The sequence below is a fragment of the Pleurodeles waltl genome, chromosome 3_1 (assembly GCF_031143425.1).
Source record: "Pleurodeles waltl isolate 20211129_DDA chromosome 3_1, aPleWal1.hap1.20221129, whole genome shotgun sequence".
Lineage (NCBI taxonomy): Eukaryota > Metazoa > Chordata > Amphibia > Caudata > Salamandridae > Pleurodeles > Pleurodeles waltl.
The window spans coordinates 1,302,101,870-1,302,118,836 of record NC_090440.1 but is presented as its reverse complement, the minus strand read 5'-3'; the positions used below and the strand labels follow the sequence as shown (position 1 = coordinate 1,302,118,836).

At 43.7% G+C, this 16,967-nt stretch overlaps 1 protein-coding gene across 8 annotated transcripts in view; it reads left to right on the top strand.

Annotated features, from left to right (window-relative positions):
• The window catches only part of KALRN (kalirin RhoGEF kinase), a 1,333,112-nt gene that overhangs the window by 1,126,311 nt on the left and 189,834 nt on the right, over positions 1 to 16,967 (top strand). For all 8 annotated transcript variants that reach the window (XM_069224644.1, XM_069224642.1, XM_069224641.1 and 5 more), the window contains one exon: positions 3,201 to 3,340. In XM_069224644.1, the coding sequence (XP_069080745.1) occupies positions 3,201 to 3,340 (140 nt within the window). The remainder of the gene's footprint in view (positions 1 to 3,200; positions 3,341 to 16,967) is intronic.

Sequence of the window (16,967 nt, the reverse complement as noted above, 5' to 3'; positions counted from 1 at the left end):
AAGGAAGCATTCTGAAGGGGGCCAGGCTGTGTCTACCTGAAATCCCTTGCCCGAAGCCTAAAGTAGCCTTTCCAACCCCGAAAATTTCTCCAGTAAATTTAAGCATGGTGTTAAAGTACATGTAATTTCAGGTGCAGGAGCAGAAGGCCAGGCCAAATCTACCAAAGTGGTATCTCCCTGCAATAACTCTCACCGCCACCTAATCGGCCTCAATGTGTTGAATTAATCAGGCAGGGGCAGTGGAAATCAAGAGAGATGAAGAACTAGGTGGCCAAAGGAAGGTAACTAGTGTGCTATTGATCTGTGGGGCCAGAGAAGGAGAGAGCAATTATTCGGGAAGGAGGAGATACATAAGGAGGAGTAGAGGTAGCATTGTGGGGCAGTCTGCGACGGGGGAGAGGGATCAGGATGACGCGAGTTTGGGGCTTGGAGATGTTGGAATTCGAGAGAGGAAGCTAAAAATGAGGCAAGACGAGGAAAACGGCAGAAGTGAAGTTGAGGGCTTACAGAGCTACGGAGGTCAGCGGAATGCTGAGCAGCTGGTGGAGTGAGAAGTCAAGGGAGCAAAGAAGATAGGCATTCTGGGAGATAGGTAGCTGTTGAATGACAGAGGTAAGAAGTTCAAATTCCTGTACCATTTGCCCTTTGGTGCTATGGTAATCGCTATATCTACCTCAACAGTAGTGCAGGATCAGTGGGACCTGTGTTGGATTGTGATGTGACAGAGTTTCCGTGATCTAGGAATACAGACACACCTGTTAATTTGCCCTCTTTTTTTCAGCAAGCGCACAAATGTGTGATTTCACTTACTTTAAAGTGTGCACCCAAAGATCTGCAACCTCTACTGCCTTTTTGATTTTTCAGTTAGCCATTGTTACGTCGACCCAAAGGAAGTCTGTCTGATTTGATTCCTTGTGGACGGTGGAATCTTAAGCTACTCTGTATATTCCATCATCAACGTCGAAGTCGCTTTTCTAGGGGAGCAGTTAGGTCTAGGGTGTGGTTTCTATGACTTTTGTTTTGAATTTTACTTAAGTGCCTCGGGAATCAAAGGCACTCCACACCAAAAGTGAGCCTGATTGTGAATGTCTGAGCATTGGCTATGTCACAGTGTAATGTAGTCTGTTCGGGTGTATGTATGGATGTTCCCAGGGAGACATGTCACCCATTACCACATACACTTGGCAATTCCTGTTTTAAACCCACCCAGCACTATAACACTGATCTAATTGGACCCCTGTGCCTATTTGTGCAGCCGAGAGGATATTATGTCACATTTAGTATCGAAATTAAGTATTGTCTGCACCATGTGTGTGAGAGACTACCCCTAACATCATCTTTCATACAAATGTTGTGACCCTGTACACTGATGGCGCAATCACTGGCAACATAAAAAAAAAAATTGTAATGTTTGGAAGAACTATGACAATGGTAAAGTGGCTTTGCAGTCTGAATGTATGTCATACATTGTCATGTGTTTCTTTTTTCTTAATTTACTGTTATTGTTTGTCAACGACTTCTTAAAAGTATTTAACTAAAACAGCGGAGTTAAACTTTACACTTACAATAAATTAAAGTTTTCAGTCAGTGGAATCATTTCTAATTGCTTCTCATTATTTATAGTCCTATGTCGCATTGCCTAGTGACTTCCAGCTTTTAAAGCGTTACCCTAAGGTGAAAGTAATTGTCTTCTTGTACATTATATAATTTGAATTATTGGTATTCCAGAAGCACCAGTTGCACTTTCAGGGCTTTTTGGGGCCACGCTCATAGGACAAATCGTCCAGGCCAATGCCCCCTACCACCAATACATTTGATTGCTGTCGTTGATCTCAACACTACAATGTTGTGTTTTTCAACTCAGTGGAGGTTTTAATCGCTTGTTATGTAAATCGAGCGCAAGCAAGCGCACCACTATATACTTGGTCTTCTCTTTATACTATATATTTCTTTTTGCTCTGTTGGCAAGTGGTCCCTTTAAGGGAAAATGATTACCGTGTAAAGTTGTTCTCGTCGATAGTCTTTTTCGGTAGCAGTACAGATTGCAGCCATCTGTTACCCACTTTCATGGGGACTACCGCCGCCCAGCGGTGCTTTTTACCTGGCAGTGGGATCATATCCACCTTTCGTCCTGTCCAATGTCACTCCGAAATGATTACACTGTTCGTGTAAATGTGTGAATTTGTGTAGCACACATATAGCCCATATCTCTTTCAACTTCACACCCTGGACATCAAGACCTTTTAAAAAAAAAAAAAAAAAAAAACAGGACCCTGGAATTATTACCTTTCCACTTTTATGTGGATGTTCACCTTTTCATGAACAGATCTAGAACCATTTGATGTTCAACAATAATCTCGTTGGTACCATTGAATAGGGTTATGCAAAACTTAATGTGGGCCAGTGCTTATAGGTATTGGACACTAGCACTTATGTTTTGGGGACGAACATTTTGTGTATCATCAGACTTTGGCCCAGAGCAGGTGAGAGAAAGCCAGAAAATGGATAAAGGGCAAAGCGAATTATAGGAAAACAGTAAGAAAGGGAGAAAACTGGGACAAAAAAACTGTAGAAGTGCATTGCGGTGTAACAAAAAAAAACTGTGAGGTGGAATCAAGACTAGGCAAGCCTGTATTTGTTTTTTTGGTAAAGAAAACCTGGCATTCGGTAACCAGTAGCGGACTCCAAAGAAATGTTGCTAGAAAAAAAAAAGTGTGGAAGTGGAGCCATAACTAGACATCTTTGGTATTTGGCAACCCATGCTTTTGTTAAGTCTCTTAAAGGAATAGTACCCTTGCCTTAGAAGAAAGGTTGTTTTTCTGTTGCCCAAAGCCAAATGTTTGTGTTTCACTCTGCATAATAGTTCTTGTTCCATTTAACAGCACCCCCCCCCCCCCCCCCCCCCCCACTTAGTGCCTGGAGCTTTAGCAACTTTGTATTACTCAACCTTGGAATTTTGGAGTGTAAAGGGGATATTACTGATATAGTTTTCTTTCCTTTCAGAAATATCAAAAACGTAACCAAGGATATTTCTTAAAGACTTAGAAGCCGAAGTTTAATGACCTCTTATGCTGGGTTTATCTTAATTCCTCAGATTGTTATTTTAACCCCCCAAATATTAAAGATGCCTGCCACACATGAAGAGGGATTGAAGCTTCTCTCTGTTTCTTTTAACTAAAAATCATTTTATTGTTTGGTAGACGATGGAGGGAGGAGGTTCGTATCGGGGAACATTGAAGGACACAGTTGGCGGTGGTTGTTTGAACGAAGGGATGACTCCTCCAACACCACCAAGAAACCATGAAGAGGAACAGAAGGCGAAGGCTCTCAGAGGCAGGAAGTGAGTATGGTGCTACTAACTTGTTAAATAATAATCGTAGATCCTTCATTACCCTACGGTTGGTAACACATCTTGGTAAGAACATTTTTACGTCCGATCAAAGAGTTATTCAGTGGTTACTGCCCAAAATAATTGAAGTCATGGGTGCATCAGTTCCTCAGGTTGGTTAGTTGGTATGATTTTGAATGCTGCTTTTTTGTCAGTATTTGGCAACAGAACAGTAGCTCCTGTTTTATCCACCTGACTCATACATATACTGCCCAAATAACTCACTCCTCCAATGGAAGAAGACACCCCCAGACTTGAGTCTTGCGCAGGGATGACATGAATTTGAGCATCATCTGATCATTAGTGTTACCTTCCGTGACACAGACATACTCTGCATTTGTGTGAATGAGCTATCGTAAGCTACTGTTTTAGAAGTGCGGTAAAGAGGGTAGAAGCCATTCACTAAGGGAGGTTAGAAACAAACTTCATTAGATGTGATGGAGCCTGCTCCTTGCAAACAGGGATTGGGAATGCAGGAAAAGTTCAAAGAAACTGACCAGTCGTCAAATTAACATTTTGGTTCTAGATTATTTTCATAAGTATTGCTGATATGCCTGAGTGTGGGATAGTGTTGCTAGTTTCAAGTGTCACTATAAGTTGGGGACAAGCCCCCTGTGGTGAGTGAGTCTTTATGTTGATATTCTGTTGAGTCGGGAGGAATGCTTTTCCAGATTGCTCCTTGTCGGTTGAGTGAACTTTCCTAGAGTGGTTATGCCGAGATCTGGTGACCCTGAAATCACACGATCTGCTTTAATGGATATCAGCAGTCTGGCATTTTCATAAACAGCACAGTCCCATTCTTTCAGATGCAGCTACTGCAAAACCCCAAGCTCGCCCCTTTGTTTGGCAATGCGTTTGTTTCTTTTCCAAAATCACATACGATCTGTTTATTATATTTTCACACTTGTATTCAGGTGTTAAATCCTCTCTGTTTGAACTCCTCTTAACACAGTCTCAGATAGTTTTTTTAAAGGCAATCTCATCTTCCACCAACAAGCGGTGGTGCGCGCATCAATTGGGTTGAGGTCTTCCAGTGACCAAAGTCAAATCCAGCAGTTGTGAGTTAATAAATATGGATAATCACTAAGACAATAGTGTGAGAAAATGTTTCCTTAAACTAAAGTGGCTTTGCATCTTGTTGAAAGACCTCGCACATCTTATATGCATGTTCAGGAGTCCTAATGCAAAAGACCCTTTCGTTTCACTTGCAGGTGAGAAAAGGTTAAAATGTGCTTTTGAAAAATGACTAGACGTTGTGATATAAGAAATCGTTTCTCCACAGATGCCTCAAAAGACTGTGAATTTTGTAGGAAAGAAATGCCTTCGCAAGGCAACAAGAGTTTTTCCACCCTGCCCTTCTCAGACTTTTCTTGACACAATCTTTATTTTTCCTCCCACTGTATAGTGCATGCAAGTCTCCTGAAAGACCAGCTCTAATATTTTAGCTAGTACCTCCGCCTCAGATCAAATGCGGAGTCCCACCTGAAAGCCAGGTCCACAACCTGCTACCGCAGTTTGGTGACAATGCTTGTGTCTCACAGGGCTTGATTACAGCATTACAGCAAAAGGAATTGGTTTTTGTAGTGCCCAGATGTTAAGGTGCCCACATCACTTCCTAACTCGCATTGACAAAATCATTAGTTTTGACTTGTGTAATGAAACCTTTTATACTAGCATTTCCATAGCTTGGTTGGTGGACACTTTACATTCAATTGCAGGACGTCCGGGGGTATTTGCTTTGAATCTGTCAAAGTTACAGGCGCATCCTCAGAGCAAAATATTTGTCCAACCTAAACTTTCCAATAAAAGATTTGACTGGCTGGATATCCGGGAAGTTAGGAAGTCGTCATTGTATAAAATAAAAATATTTGATAAATGATATTGGCCCCTGGGTGAACGGCACTTGAAAACTGCCATGAATAAAGGTTGTTAGTATCACCTACAAAACCCCAACACTAGTGCATGGATTAGAGGTGAAGGTGGCAGTGCCATGCCCTTCAATACCCACTCACTTCATCCCTTGCTGTTGTTGTATCTATCTCTGCCACTGGTGGCAAGTGGAATCAAGGCAGAGATTGGCATATCTTGGGAGTGATTGCCAAGAGGAGGGGAGAGCATGGCGACCACGAAAATGTATTAGAAAACAAGCTGTGTGGAAATCTGCACTATTTTATTAGGCAGGGCTGTTTTGTTTAAATGTATTTTCTGTTTTCCGCAAACACAGTGGCCTTTAAACATATGTATTTCCGATGAGAGTGCCCAACAAGCTCAGCTGGCATTTACTTGAATGTTTGTTTGTGCTACAGTAATTTCCAAGCAAACTTTCTGGTTAAGCGTTAATATCTGATTCCTTATCTTAGAATTCTTCCCCAGGCGTCAGACTGGATCTGGAATTTTTTCCTCAGCAGTACCTGTGCACGTCAGTAGAGAGCACCGAGCGACTCTGCTGCGACATCGTCCCCGAACATGACATCGGCGGAGTCCATAAATTTCCTCCTCCACTGCGCTGACGTCAGTTTCTTCTTTTCCGCGCAGCAACGCGAGTCCGGTGTCTTGAGTAACTCAGGCCCATTTGGCTAATTTCTACCCGACATCGGGCATTTTGTGTCATTTCTTAAAAAGATAATAGTGTATATGCCTTCTGGCTTTAAGCCCTGTGGATCCTGTTCCCGGCAGATGTCGGCCATGGATCCTCATTCCGTTTGTTTGTGTGTCTGGGATCTCATCAGGACACCGGCGACTGAGACGCCTGCCATCATTTGAAGCCGAAGTCTTTGAGGGAGCGTTGCTTGAAGCTCCTTGCGGCGTGGGCGTGCCGGAGTCGCAGTCCGTCTTTGTCTTCATGGTCCTGGGAGCGACCCGGGAGTCATTCTCTGATGGTTCTGTAGACCTCACTTGCAACTTTGGTGTCTCCATCTAGGTCTACCCAGGCGCCTGCACACTCTTCTCCAGTGGAGTCCGCGCCCGTGTCGGCCCCATTCCTTCCACCGTATCCCGGCACCGGGGCGACTATGGACCAAATGCGGCGTTATTATACATCCCTCCATTCTACCTTTGGTCCTTTCCCTCCCTCTAGTGCGCCTTTGGGCCTATGGAGGCGGTGAGTGTTTTGGCAGGGTTCGCCAGTAGTTTCCACCTTGGTGCCTGGTCACACTCTCGAATCCAACTCCAGAGTCTGGTCGGTGCACGGCCTCGTACAACCTCCTCTTGTCCCGACACCCCTCACGGCACTGTTGGACCAGTTGACTCCGCTTGACGCACCCATCTTGATCTCTCCAAAGTCAGACATCGACGCTTCTGAGGAAGCTTCCCCCACTCGATGTCGGTTGACGTCACCACTGATGCCGGTAGCGGCACTGGGAAATTTGCATGAGGCTTCTGTGCTTCCACTTTCTGAACCTCTTGCACATCCCCACAATCCCCTTATGGGGCCCATTCCTGGTTCAACAGATTGGGTTCTTGATTTGGGTACTGCTAGTGGTCTAGACTCGTCCCCAGCGTCTAGCCTGCTCTCGTCCCCTGGCTTGGCTACAGAAGTCAGCACTGCATTCGCATATATTTTGAGGAGGGTGTCTCCTGTTTTGGGCTTGCATCTGCCTATGGTGCAATTGTCTATTGACCTATTATCTTTTACTCCAGATCAATCTGACACCAAACCATTTCTGCATTTTTGCGAGGCTCTCTACGACATCCTTCTAGGTGTCTGAACTCAGCCTGTCTCTGGTCCTTCGGTGGATCGTTCTGTTTCACACAGGCATCGGCCAGCACAGACAAACCCCTTGTGTCTTCGCCGCCACCTTCCTCCTCAAGGGTTTGTTACTCAAATTGCTTCAGGCATTCCTGCTCTTGAGCAGGTTCCACCTACTGTGCCGCACAGAGATTTTAGGGAGCTGGATGCTGCCGGCAGGAGTATTTTCACTTTTTCTAGTGCCGCTCTTTGTTCCACCAACACGTCGTGTGTGCTGGCTCGCTTTTCCCATGCTCTTTGGGACTCTGGAACGTTTACTACCATCGCTCTCTGGCAATGTTCATCCTGCTCTGACGTCTTTGATCAGAGGTGGTCAACAAGCTGCTCGACTTGCAGTTCGGTCCAGTATGGATTCTACTGATGCCTTTGGACGGATCATGGCTGCTTCTGTTGCCATACGTTGCAGGGCTTGGTTGGCGGCTTTCAACTTCTCATCTCCGGTGCGAGATGCCCTCCTTGAAATGCCATTTGATGGAAAGTCGCTTTTTGGGGTGCACGGAGATTCTGCCTTGCGTAATTTCTGTGATTCCCATGGTGGGGACTAGTGTCCTACCTCTCCTGGCACACGTCATCGTCTGTTGCAACTGTATGTGATCTCTCAAGTTCCTCTCTGGTGGGGCTTCCTCACCCTTTCTCTATTGTTATGGTATTTGTTGCATCAGTTGGGTTGCTTCAGACTCGTATTCTTGGTTGCGCTCTTTGTGGGAGGCTGGCCTGGTTTGTAGTGGGTACCACAGGTACTTACCCCATGTACCAGGTCCAGTTATCCCTTATTAGTGAAATGTAGTCACTGTCTAGAAGCCAGGCTGTCTGGAAGTAGCTGTAGGCAGAGCAGCCAAGGCTGAATTAGGAGACATGCAAAGCTCTTGCAATACCGCAGTAGACACACACACCCCCCCCCCCCACCCCCCCAAATACTCAGTGTTACCAAAAATAAAGGTACTTTATTTTAGTGACCCAAGGCCAAAAATACTTTGGAGACTATGCTCCCTTAGGAGTTATGTAAATTACACAGCATATACACTAGTAACCAAAAACAGGTAAGTAAATAGTCGGAAAATAGTGAAAATCACAATAGGTTGCAATGGGCCTGGGGGAACACAAACCATATACTGAAATAGTGGAATGTGAGAGTAGATTTCCCACCTAGGCAGTTGTGAGTAGAGGGGCGCTGGGAGTGTAAGAAAACACCAAATGTGCCCAGGAACGCAGGAGTAAAACACAGCATGCTCAGGAAAGCAGGAGTAAAAAAAACAGCAAGTTTCTTAAAACACACTAGAAGTCGTGATAGAAGACAGTGTAAGAATCAGAAGAGACTGCAAGGCACCAATGATGGATTCCTAGACCTGAAGACCTGTGGAAGAAGGTGACCAAGTCCAAGAAGCACTGAAGAGTACAGGGAGAACAGGAGCCCCGTGCTAACCTAGATGAAGTTGCAAAAGAAGAACCACTGTTGAGAAGATAAAGTCAGTATTGCACCAAAGAAGATAGATGCGGGTTCCTGGTTGGTGCAGAAGATGTCCAACGCTGGATAGATGAATGCAGTCTGGTTTTTGTCTCTAGATTCCGCAAACAAGCCTTGGTAAACACAAAGCTTGAGGTTTGTGGAAAATGGCACTGCCCGGACCCAGATCGACTACCCAGGAGTGGGAGACAGAGGGGGCTCTCAGCAACTGAGAGAGCCCTCAGAAGACGAGTCAGCACACACAGGAGTCCCACAGCACTGGGACAAAGGAGTTGCAAATGATGGTCGTCCAGCACTACATAAAGGTATCCCACGCCGCCGGAGGACAACTCAGGGAGCTGAGCGTAGCAGGATAGAGTGCTGGGGACCTGGGATAGGCTGTGTACAAAGGAATTGTTGGAAAAGTGCACAGAAGCCCAAGGAGCTGCAAAACACACTGTGCACAGGGGTACTGTCTGGCACGGGGAGGCAAGCTCTTACCTCCACCAAATTTCGACAGCTGAACCTTTAGACAGTCAGGGTCACTTTAGTCCACCACCTGTGTTCCAGGATCCATGCTCGTCCTCAAGAGAGGGGACCCAAAGTACTGGTCATCACTGCAAAGAGGTGCCTGCTGAAGCAGGGAAGTGACTTTGTCACTTCACGGGAGATTCCTTCGGTTCTTCTGGTGCAGGATGAAAACAGGCAGTCCTCGGAGCATGCACAACCTGGAAACTGTTGCAGTTGCTGGCAGGAGCTGAAGTTACAAGGCTGCAGAAGTCGTCTTTGCTTCTTTGTTGCAGTTTTCTAGAGTTGCTGGAGCAGTCAGTGGTCGATCCATCAGTAGAAGATGAAGTAAAGGAAGCAGAGGATTCTTGCTGGAGTCTTGCAATCAGAATCTGAAGAAACACCCAGAGGAGAGACCCTAAATAGCCCTGAGAGAGTGGTATTGGTCACCTAACCAGGTAAGCACTTATCAGGATGAGCCTGCTGGCACTGGCCACTCAGATGCTCCCAGAGTTCCCTTACCATCCTGAAAACAAGATGGCAGAACCCAGGGACACTCTGGAAGAGCTCTGAGCACCACCCCTGGGTGGTCCTCTTTGTCCAGTTTCACGCCAGTGCAGGAACTGGGGTCACTGAACCCATCAAGACTGGATTATGCAAGGAGGGCACCATCTGTGCCTTTCAAAGTGTTTCTAGAGGCTCTGGGAGGATACCCCTCCAATTCCTGTAACATCTGTTTCCAAAGGGAGAGGGTGTAAAACCCCTCTCCTAAAGGAAATGCATTGTTCTGCCTTCCTGCTCAAGCCCCAGGAGGGCAGAAGCCTGTATGTGAGGTGGCAGCAGCTGCAGTTAAAACCTCAGAAGGCTGGTATGGCATTACTGGAGGCTATGGTGGAGCCCCCAGAGTGCATGGGAGTGTGCAACCAATACTGGAATAAGACACTTTACATGACCTTATTCAGAGTTACCACTATGTAGCTATATATAGTTATTCACCTAAATATAGTGCACACTTATAATGGCGTCCCCGCACTCACGAAATCTGGGAAAATGGGCTTGAACAACGTGGGGGCACCTCTGCTAGTGCAGGGGTGCCCCCACACACAGGTACTATGCACCTAGACTTTAGGGTCTGAAGGTTAGACATATAGGTGACTTATAAGTGACGTGGTACAGTTAAAATGGCTGTGAAATAGTGCTTATACTATTTCACTTGGGCTGCAATGGCAGTCCTGAAGAAGTGTTTGCATGAGTTCCTTATGGGTGGTAAAAGAAATGTTGCAGCCATAAGGATCTCCTCGAACCCCAATGCCTTGGGTACCTAGGTACCATATTCTAGGGACTTTAAAGGGGGGGGGTCCAGTATACCCGTTTGGAGTGGAATACTGGGTTACCAGTATGTAAGTACTAATTTGGAACCAGAGAGAGCATAAGCACTGGAGTTCTGAGTAGCAGGTCTCCAGTGACACACTCAAGCATATTGACAAAAACAGTGAAACAGACTGACACGTACGGCACAAACAATAAGCACTGGAGTCCTCACTAGCCGAATCCCAGTGACGCAGTCAAAACACACTGACAAACAGGCCAAAAATGAGGGTAACCATGCTAGAAAGAGGCTACTTTTTCACACTCTTGTTCTCCATGTGGGACCTTTTTGCGCTTCCTTTGGTGGGCACAGCGCAGGTGTTCTGGAGCAAATCTCATGCCTCGGCTGTAGCAGCCTCCTCTGTACAGGGAGATGCTTCCACAGCCATAACATTATGGTCCACCATAATTGTCATGGGAGCTTCCACTATTCCTTTTGTTTCTTTTCAGTGAGACTTTTCAGTGCTTAGTAGTATCCCTGCTTTTGAGACGGGCAGGGTGCCCTCTTCTCGTTTGGCCTGCTTCCTGGCAGAATGTCCGCCTTCGCTTGGTCTTTTCCTACCACGGTTCGTGGTTTTCCTTCTGTTGTCCATTGCTGCCAACATGCCTCTCCTTTGATTTACCCTTGGCATTTTGCCGTTGATCTCTTTTGCTAAGAGATTTTACTTCTAAACAGTCACAATTGTGGTTACCTAGCAGTTAAAAGGGGCATGATTTGAATGGTGCAGCAGGTGCAGGGGCACTTTACTAACTACACATTACTATCCTCTCATACAGTGTCATATTAAATAAGGTACAAATTACAAGTTTGGAAGCCTGGGATATAAATTCAGCATACATCACAACATAAACAACTATTAACGGTGTATCCAGTTTAAAACAAACATCATTATAACTTTTTTCTAACATTTATAATCCAGTTAGTAAGATAGAATGCAAAAGAAAAAACAAAGGTGAAACCTATTGCTTTGCCAATGCTTGTTACTTATTATTACAAGGGTATGCCACAAAAATAATAAAACATTCCACCTCCTGAGCATGCTGGAAATATGCTAGCAATATTTAAAAACAAATAATAAATATTGCGTATACTTGTAATAAAATATGAGTGCATTGTAGCAGGTAGATCTACTTAGAGCAAGTATTGAAACCCTTTTAAATTTTAAACCACATCAAGATAAATGATTCATACAGAGAAGGTGAAATTTAATTAGAATATTTTAAAGAGGCAAGACTGGCTAAAAAGGTTTAAAAATGCTAATTAAAAAAAAGATTGGCCAATTAAATTATTGGCCCATCAGACTTTGCCCTGAAGTGCACCTCTTTTTATCCCTGTGTGCATATCTGAGCATGTAAAGCGCTGTCACTCAAGCAGCAGAGTTAATAGCTGAAGAAGGCTGCCCAAACTGCATGCTGTGGTGGGCGGAAGCAGCATGTGAATGACAATTACATGAATGGAAGAATATAAGTAAGCCAAAGTTACTCTATGTATGTGTAAATTATTTATGAATTGATTGATTACATGGGTGTTGGGAGAAAGCTGAAGCTATCTCCAGGCGAGATATAAAAAACGAATGCCTTGTTAGAGGCCAAAAGTCATAGAGCATAGTGAAAGAAAAGTTTGTAGCAAAAGATTTACATGCATAAGGTCGACGGGCTTTCAAGGAAATTGGGAGAATTCCCTTACAGGCTAGTGCCTCTGACGGGATGTTCTATAATGTCTGGCCTGGAGATAGCACTCGGTATCTCGCACAATTCATGTACTCAAACAATTCATAATTAAAATATATATACAGAGAGTGGCTTTGGGATACCCATATTCTTCCATTCATTTAACTGTCGTTCTTATTTTGTTTCCACCCGCCGCAGCATACAGCGCGGGGCAATAGGCCAGCCCACTACAGACAGTATCTCTCTATTGCTTGAGTAACCGCATTTTGCCTGCTCACATGTGCACATCCGCATAAAAAAGGGGCACTTCAGAGTCACTCCCACACACCAAACAAACGCAGACCTTTTGGAACCCTGCTGATTTCTTTCTATATCATATATACGAAGGTACTAGAGTTAAACACATTTTCAGCCTCAAATAGCTGGTGAATGAAAATAATAGAGGCTTTATGAAAGATCCCCTGCTTATAAGTTTTTTCTATATGGCGTTCTCCTTTTAAAAGGTCAGAGTGCTGCTAAAGAAGAACTTTTATTGATAGAATTAGCCAAGTTGTCCATCTTGCCATTTTTTCCATTGTTTATGTAGATCAGGAAAACGTATTGGAATTACTGTCCATCATCTGCTGTTCTTTCTGGTAATACTATCGGTTGGCTCACTAGAAGCAACACAAGTCGTGCCTGCTAAAGATGTGTAAAATGGCACTTTTTAGTGAAGTTTTGCAATCATGCATTTACACTTTAAGGCTAAATGTGATTTCTCATTATCTTGTGTAACTTACTTCATGTTAGATCATACCTCACGTACAAAAGTCATGCAAGATATCAGTAGGATACTGGTTCAAGAAGTCTCCCATACAGATGTATTCCGTGTGTACCAGTTTCCAGTGAAAAATCTACAACAGTCTTTAATGTGAAGTTACATATAGCACGAAATTGAGGAATTTCAGAGTTCTCAAGTGTAATTTTATTTTAATTATAACCAGGTCTAGTGCCTGCTCACAGAATTCCAGGAAAATACACTCTTCTTAAACGACTGTTGCTACACAACAGGTGCTGGTGTTCTGATCGTGGCTGGATGCATGGCATTGTTTGATAATTATATTTACTATTTAAAAATGGCTTTCCAGGAGAAGCGGTCTGGTGATTTGCTTCTGTTGCCGTGTATCATCCCGTTTCTTGGCAAAAACATATCTGCATACCTGCAAACTACATATTCAACTTCCTTGTATAGGATACCAGTTATCAAAGCATTCATAGAAGGGCTTAAAAGAATTATACCACCAAGAACACCACCTGTTCCTTCATGGAACCTAAACGTGGTTCTAACAAGACTCATGGGCCCACCCTTCGAACCCATGCACTCTTGCGGAATACAATTCCTCACCTGGAAAGTTGCCTTTCTCATCGCCATTACATCTCTAAGAAGAGTAAGTGAAATTCAAGCGTTCACAACACAAGAGCCTTTTATACAAATACATAAAAATAAGGTCGTCCTACGACCTAATCCAAAATTTTTACCAAAAGTTATTTCTCCATTCCATCTAAATCAAACGGTAGAATTACCAGTATTCTTCCCACAGCCAGATTCTGTGGCTGAAAGAGCACTACATACATTAGATGTCAAAAGAGCATTAATGTACTACATTGACAGAACGAAGAACATCAGAAAAACTAAACAGCTATTTATTGCATTCCAAAAACCTCATGCAGGTAACCCAATATCAAAACAAGGTATAGCCAGATGGATAGTTAAATGCATCCAAATCTGCTACCTTAAAGCAAAAAGACAACTGCCCATTACTCCCAGGGCACATTCAACAAGGAAAAAAGGTGCTTCAATGGCCTTTTTAGGAAACATCCCAATGCAAGAAATATGTAAGGCAGCCACTTGGTCTACGCCTCACACATTCACCAAACACTACTGTATAGATGTGCTATCCGCACAACAAGCTACAGTAGGTCAAGCTGTATTAAGAACTCTATTTCAGACAACTTCTACTCCTACAGGCTAAACCACCGCTTATGGGGAACTAACTGCTTACTAGTCTATGCATACCATGTGTATCTACAGCGACAGATGCCATCGAACTGAAAATGTCACTTACCCAGTGTACATCTGTTCGTGGCATCAGTCGCTGAGATTCACATGGACCCACCCACCTCCCCGGAAGCCTGTAGCAGTTCAGAAGTTACCTTCAATTTTGTACATTTGTATATATATTACTTAATCCTTTAATAGGTACATACTTACATTTTTCATTGCGCGGGCACTATTACTATAGTACAACTCCTACCTCACCCTCTGCGGGGAAAACAATCGAAGATGGAGTCGACGCCCATGCGCAATGAGCACAGAAGGTGGAGTCACTCGGTCCCGTGACTCGAAAACACTTCTTCGAAGAAAAACAACTTGTAACACTCCGACCCAACACCAGATGGCGAGCTCATGCATACCATGTGAATCTCAGCGACTGATGCCACGAACAGATGTACACTGGGTAAGTGACATTTTCATTACTATTTAAAAATGGCTTTCCAGGAGAAGCGGTCTGGTGATTTGCTTCTGTTGCCGTGTATCATCCCGTTTCTTGGCAAAAACATAAACTGTTTTCTTGTTCTGTGAATACAGCACTAGCCACTAACAAAAAAACTTCAATCCATTCATTGTTCTCTCTTCAGAAAAGACAAAAGGTCTTTGTGTGCCACCTGGAAGCTGAAAACTCATTTGAATATCTTTTCTGTTCCTGTTTTTATATACTCAGCAATCGTCTACTGAATAAGGACTATATTATTTTATTTACTTCGGATTTCTACCTTTCTTGATTTATTCGTTTTCTTATTACATTACTCAACAAAATATATTCCAGCTGATGCCATGAGCATTGATTATGAGGCCTCTCGCAAGCGCGAGGGTGAGCCATGCTATCCACTAATTCCTTCGTATCGGAGTCTTCCGTAGAGGATCCTCAGTAGGAAGATCAGCGGACTGCACCATAAAGAATTAGTTCCTCAACAAAAGAAAAACTTGTTTAAAAAGAAACAAAACAGCTTCGAGATGTGTAGGCGTTTACTTTCGCAGGGGTGATGGGACAGGACAGTTTACTGGCATGGAAATGGCAGGCAAATGTTACTAAGGAGCAAGTCCTTTCTTCCCAAAGGGGACGAAGGGTAAGCGTGGCACATCCGCTGCCTGAGGAAGGGAATGTCAAGTGCAAGGTTCGACCTCAGCCTCTCTTCCCCGCCTAATGCATCACTGATTGGATAAACTTCTCACATACCCACTTGAGACTGATTGAAGTGTGGAACACGATTCATGACATTTCAGATCTTACTGGATTTCTGTGAGGAGACGACCAAGGTCTAGCACATTTAAGAACATCTTATGAGAGTGCGGACCTGTATGCATTAAAACCAGGGGTGTCTAAATGGAAACCGTTTAGAGGTACTCCTTCTGGACTCCATACTGACATCTAAATCATATGGACCCACGACAGAATCCGTCTCCAGCACAGCAAGTTCAGCATATGCTGTATTTAAAAAAGACCATTTTCCCCATAATGAGTCGGGGAGCAGGTAAATGCAACTAACCTCCATCTATGCCATGTCCCCTCTAGCGTCTATTTTTTGTGTTTCAGACACAGAACATACATCCACAAGGGCTGTTTCATTAAGGCAGGAAACAACCAGAGAAGACTGAACCAGTCATATGTTGAACCACAGAGTGCATCTAAGGGTGCATATCTTATGTTCTATTACCCCACCTCAAACATAGAATGGCTTTGTACTCAAATCGTAACTCACCGCTAGTAACAGCAGCATCAAGTACTCCAACTGGTGAGGGAGAGTGGGGGGGTGGGGTAACGATGAAAGATCACATATTCATACACCAAATTGCAGGTAGCAGATTGTGTTGACTGTATAGAGAATACCAGTAATTAGGCAATAAACAATTAACAAAATGGGCAGAGCACTGTGTCCCATACAAGCTATGATGAACAGCAGTCGGAAAGCCTGTCTAATATTAGAGTGCATAATTTGAAGGATGCAAAGTTTATACCATAGTTAGGAGATTAAAGAATCTTCCTACCAAGTCAAACAGAAATACATGTGATGGTAAATGCGTTCTGAGTAAGTGGGTCTTTTTCCAGTGAATCAGGTTTGTGAGTTATATGCATATGTAATACGTATCAGTACTATGGTCGTGTATTGCATTGAGGGGTTCCAGTGATGACATAAACTACGAAGCCGAAGGCGTAGTGGTCTATTTTTATAACTGTCACCAGAATGGCAATATAGGATCGTTTTTTACTTGTATGGTACATGTTTATTTCAGTGTAATTAGAACGAAAATAATCCTTTTTCAATCAGGATGAAGTTTTTTGAAAACAGCGAGTGAAATGCTTGATTATTCTGCTTGAATGTCCAAGGAGAAAATAAAGTACATAGTTAAGAACACAGGCTATCAGAAAAAACAGGCTTTGCTTGCCTTACTAACAAATGCTGGGTCTAGAAACAGGAGCTCTGCTGGCCGCCGAGCCACAGTGAGCACTGATTTCAATGATATTATTCACATTTCATCAATAGACTGCTGAATAAACAGAAAGCAGTGCTTATACTCCGAGACTGTTTAGGGTGATGCCACGAAGTCAGAGGTTACGGGTGACCCTGGTTCTCTGTTGATGTTCAGCTTTCAAAAATATATTGTTAATTAAGTAATATAACTAAGCTGTGCATGGGAATGTTGACGCTATGGCAGAACTACCAGTGTACCTTGATTGCCAATAGAATGTTATGGTTTACTTGGCTTTCACAAACAGAGAAGCTTCGAAGTTTGAAGCTGT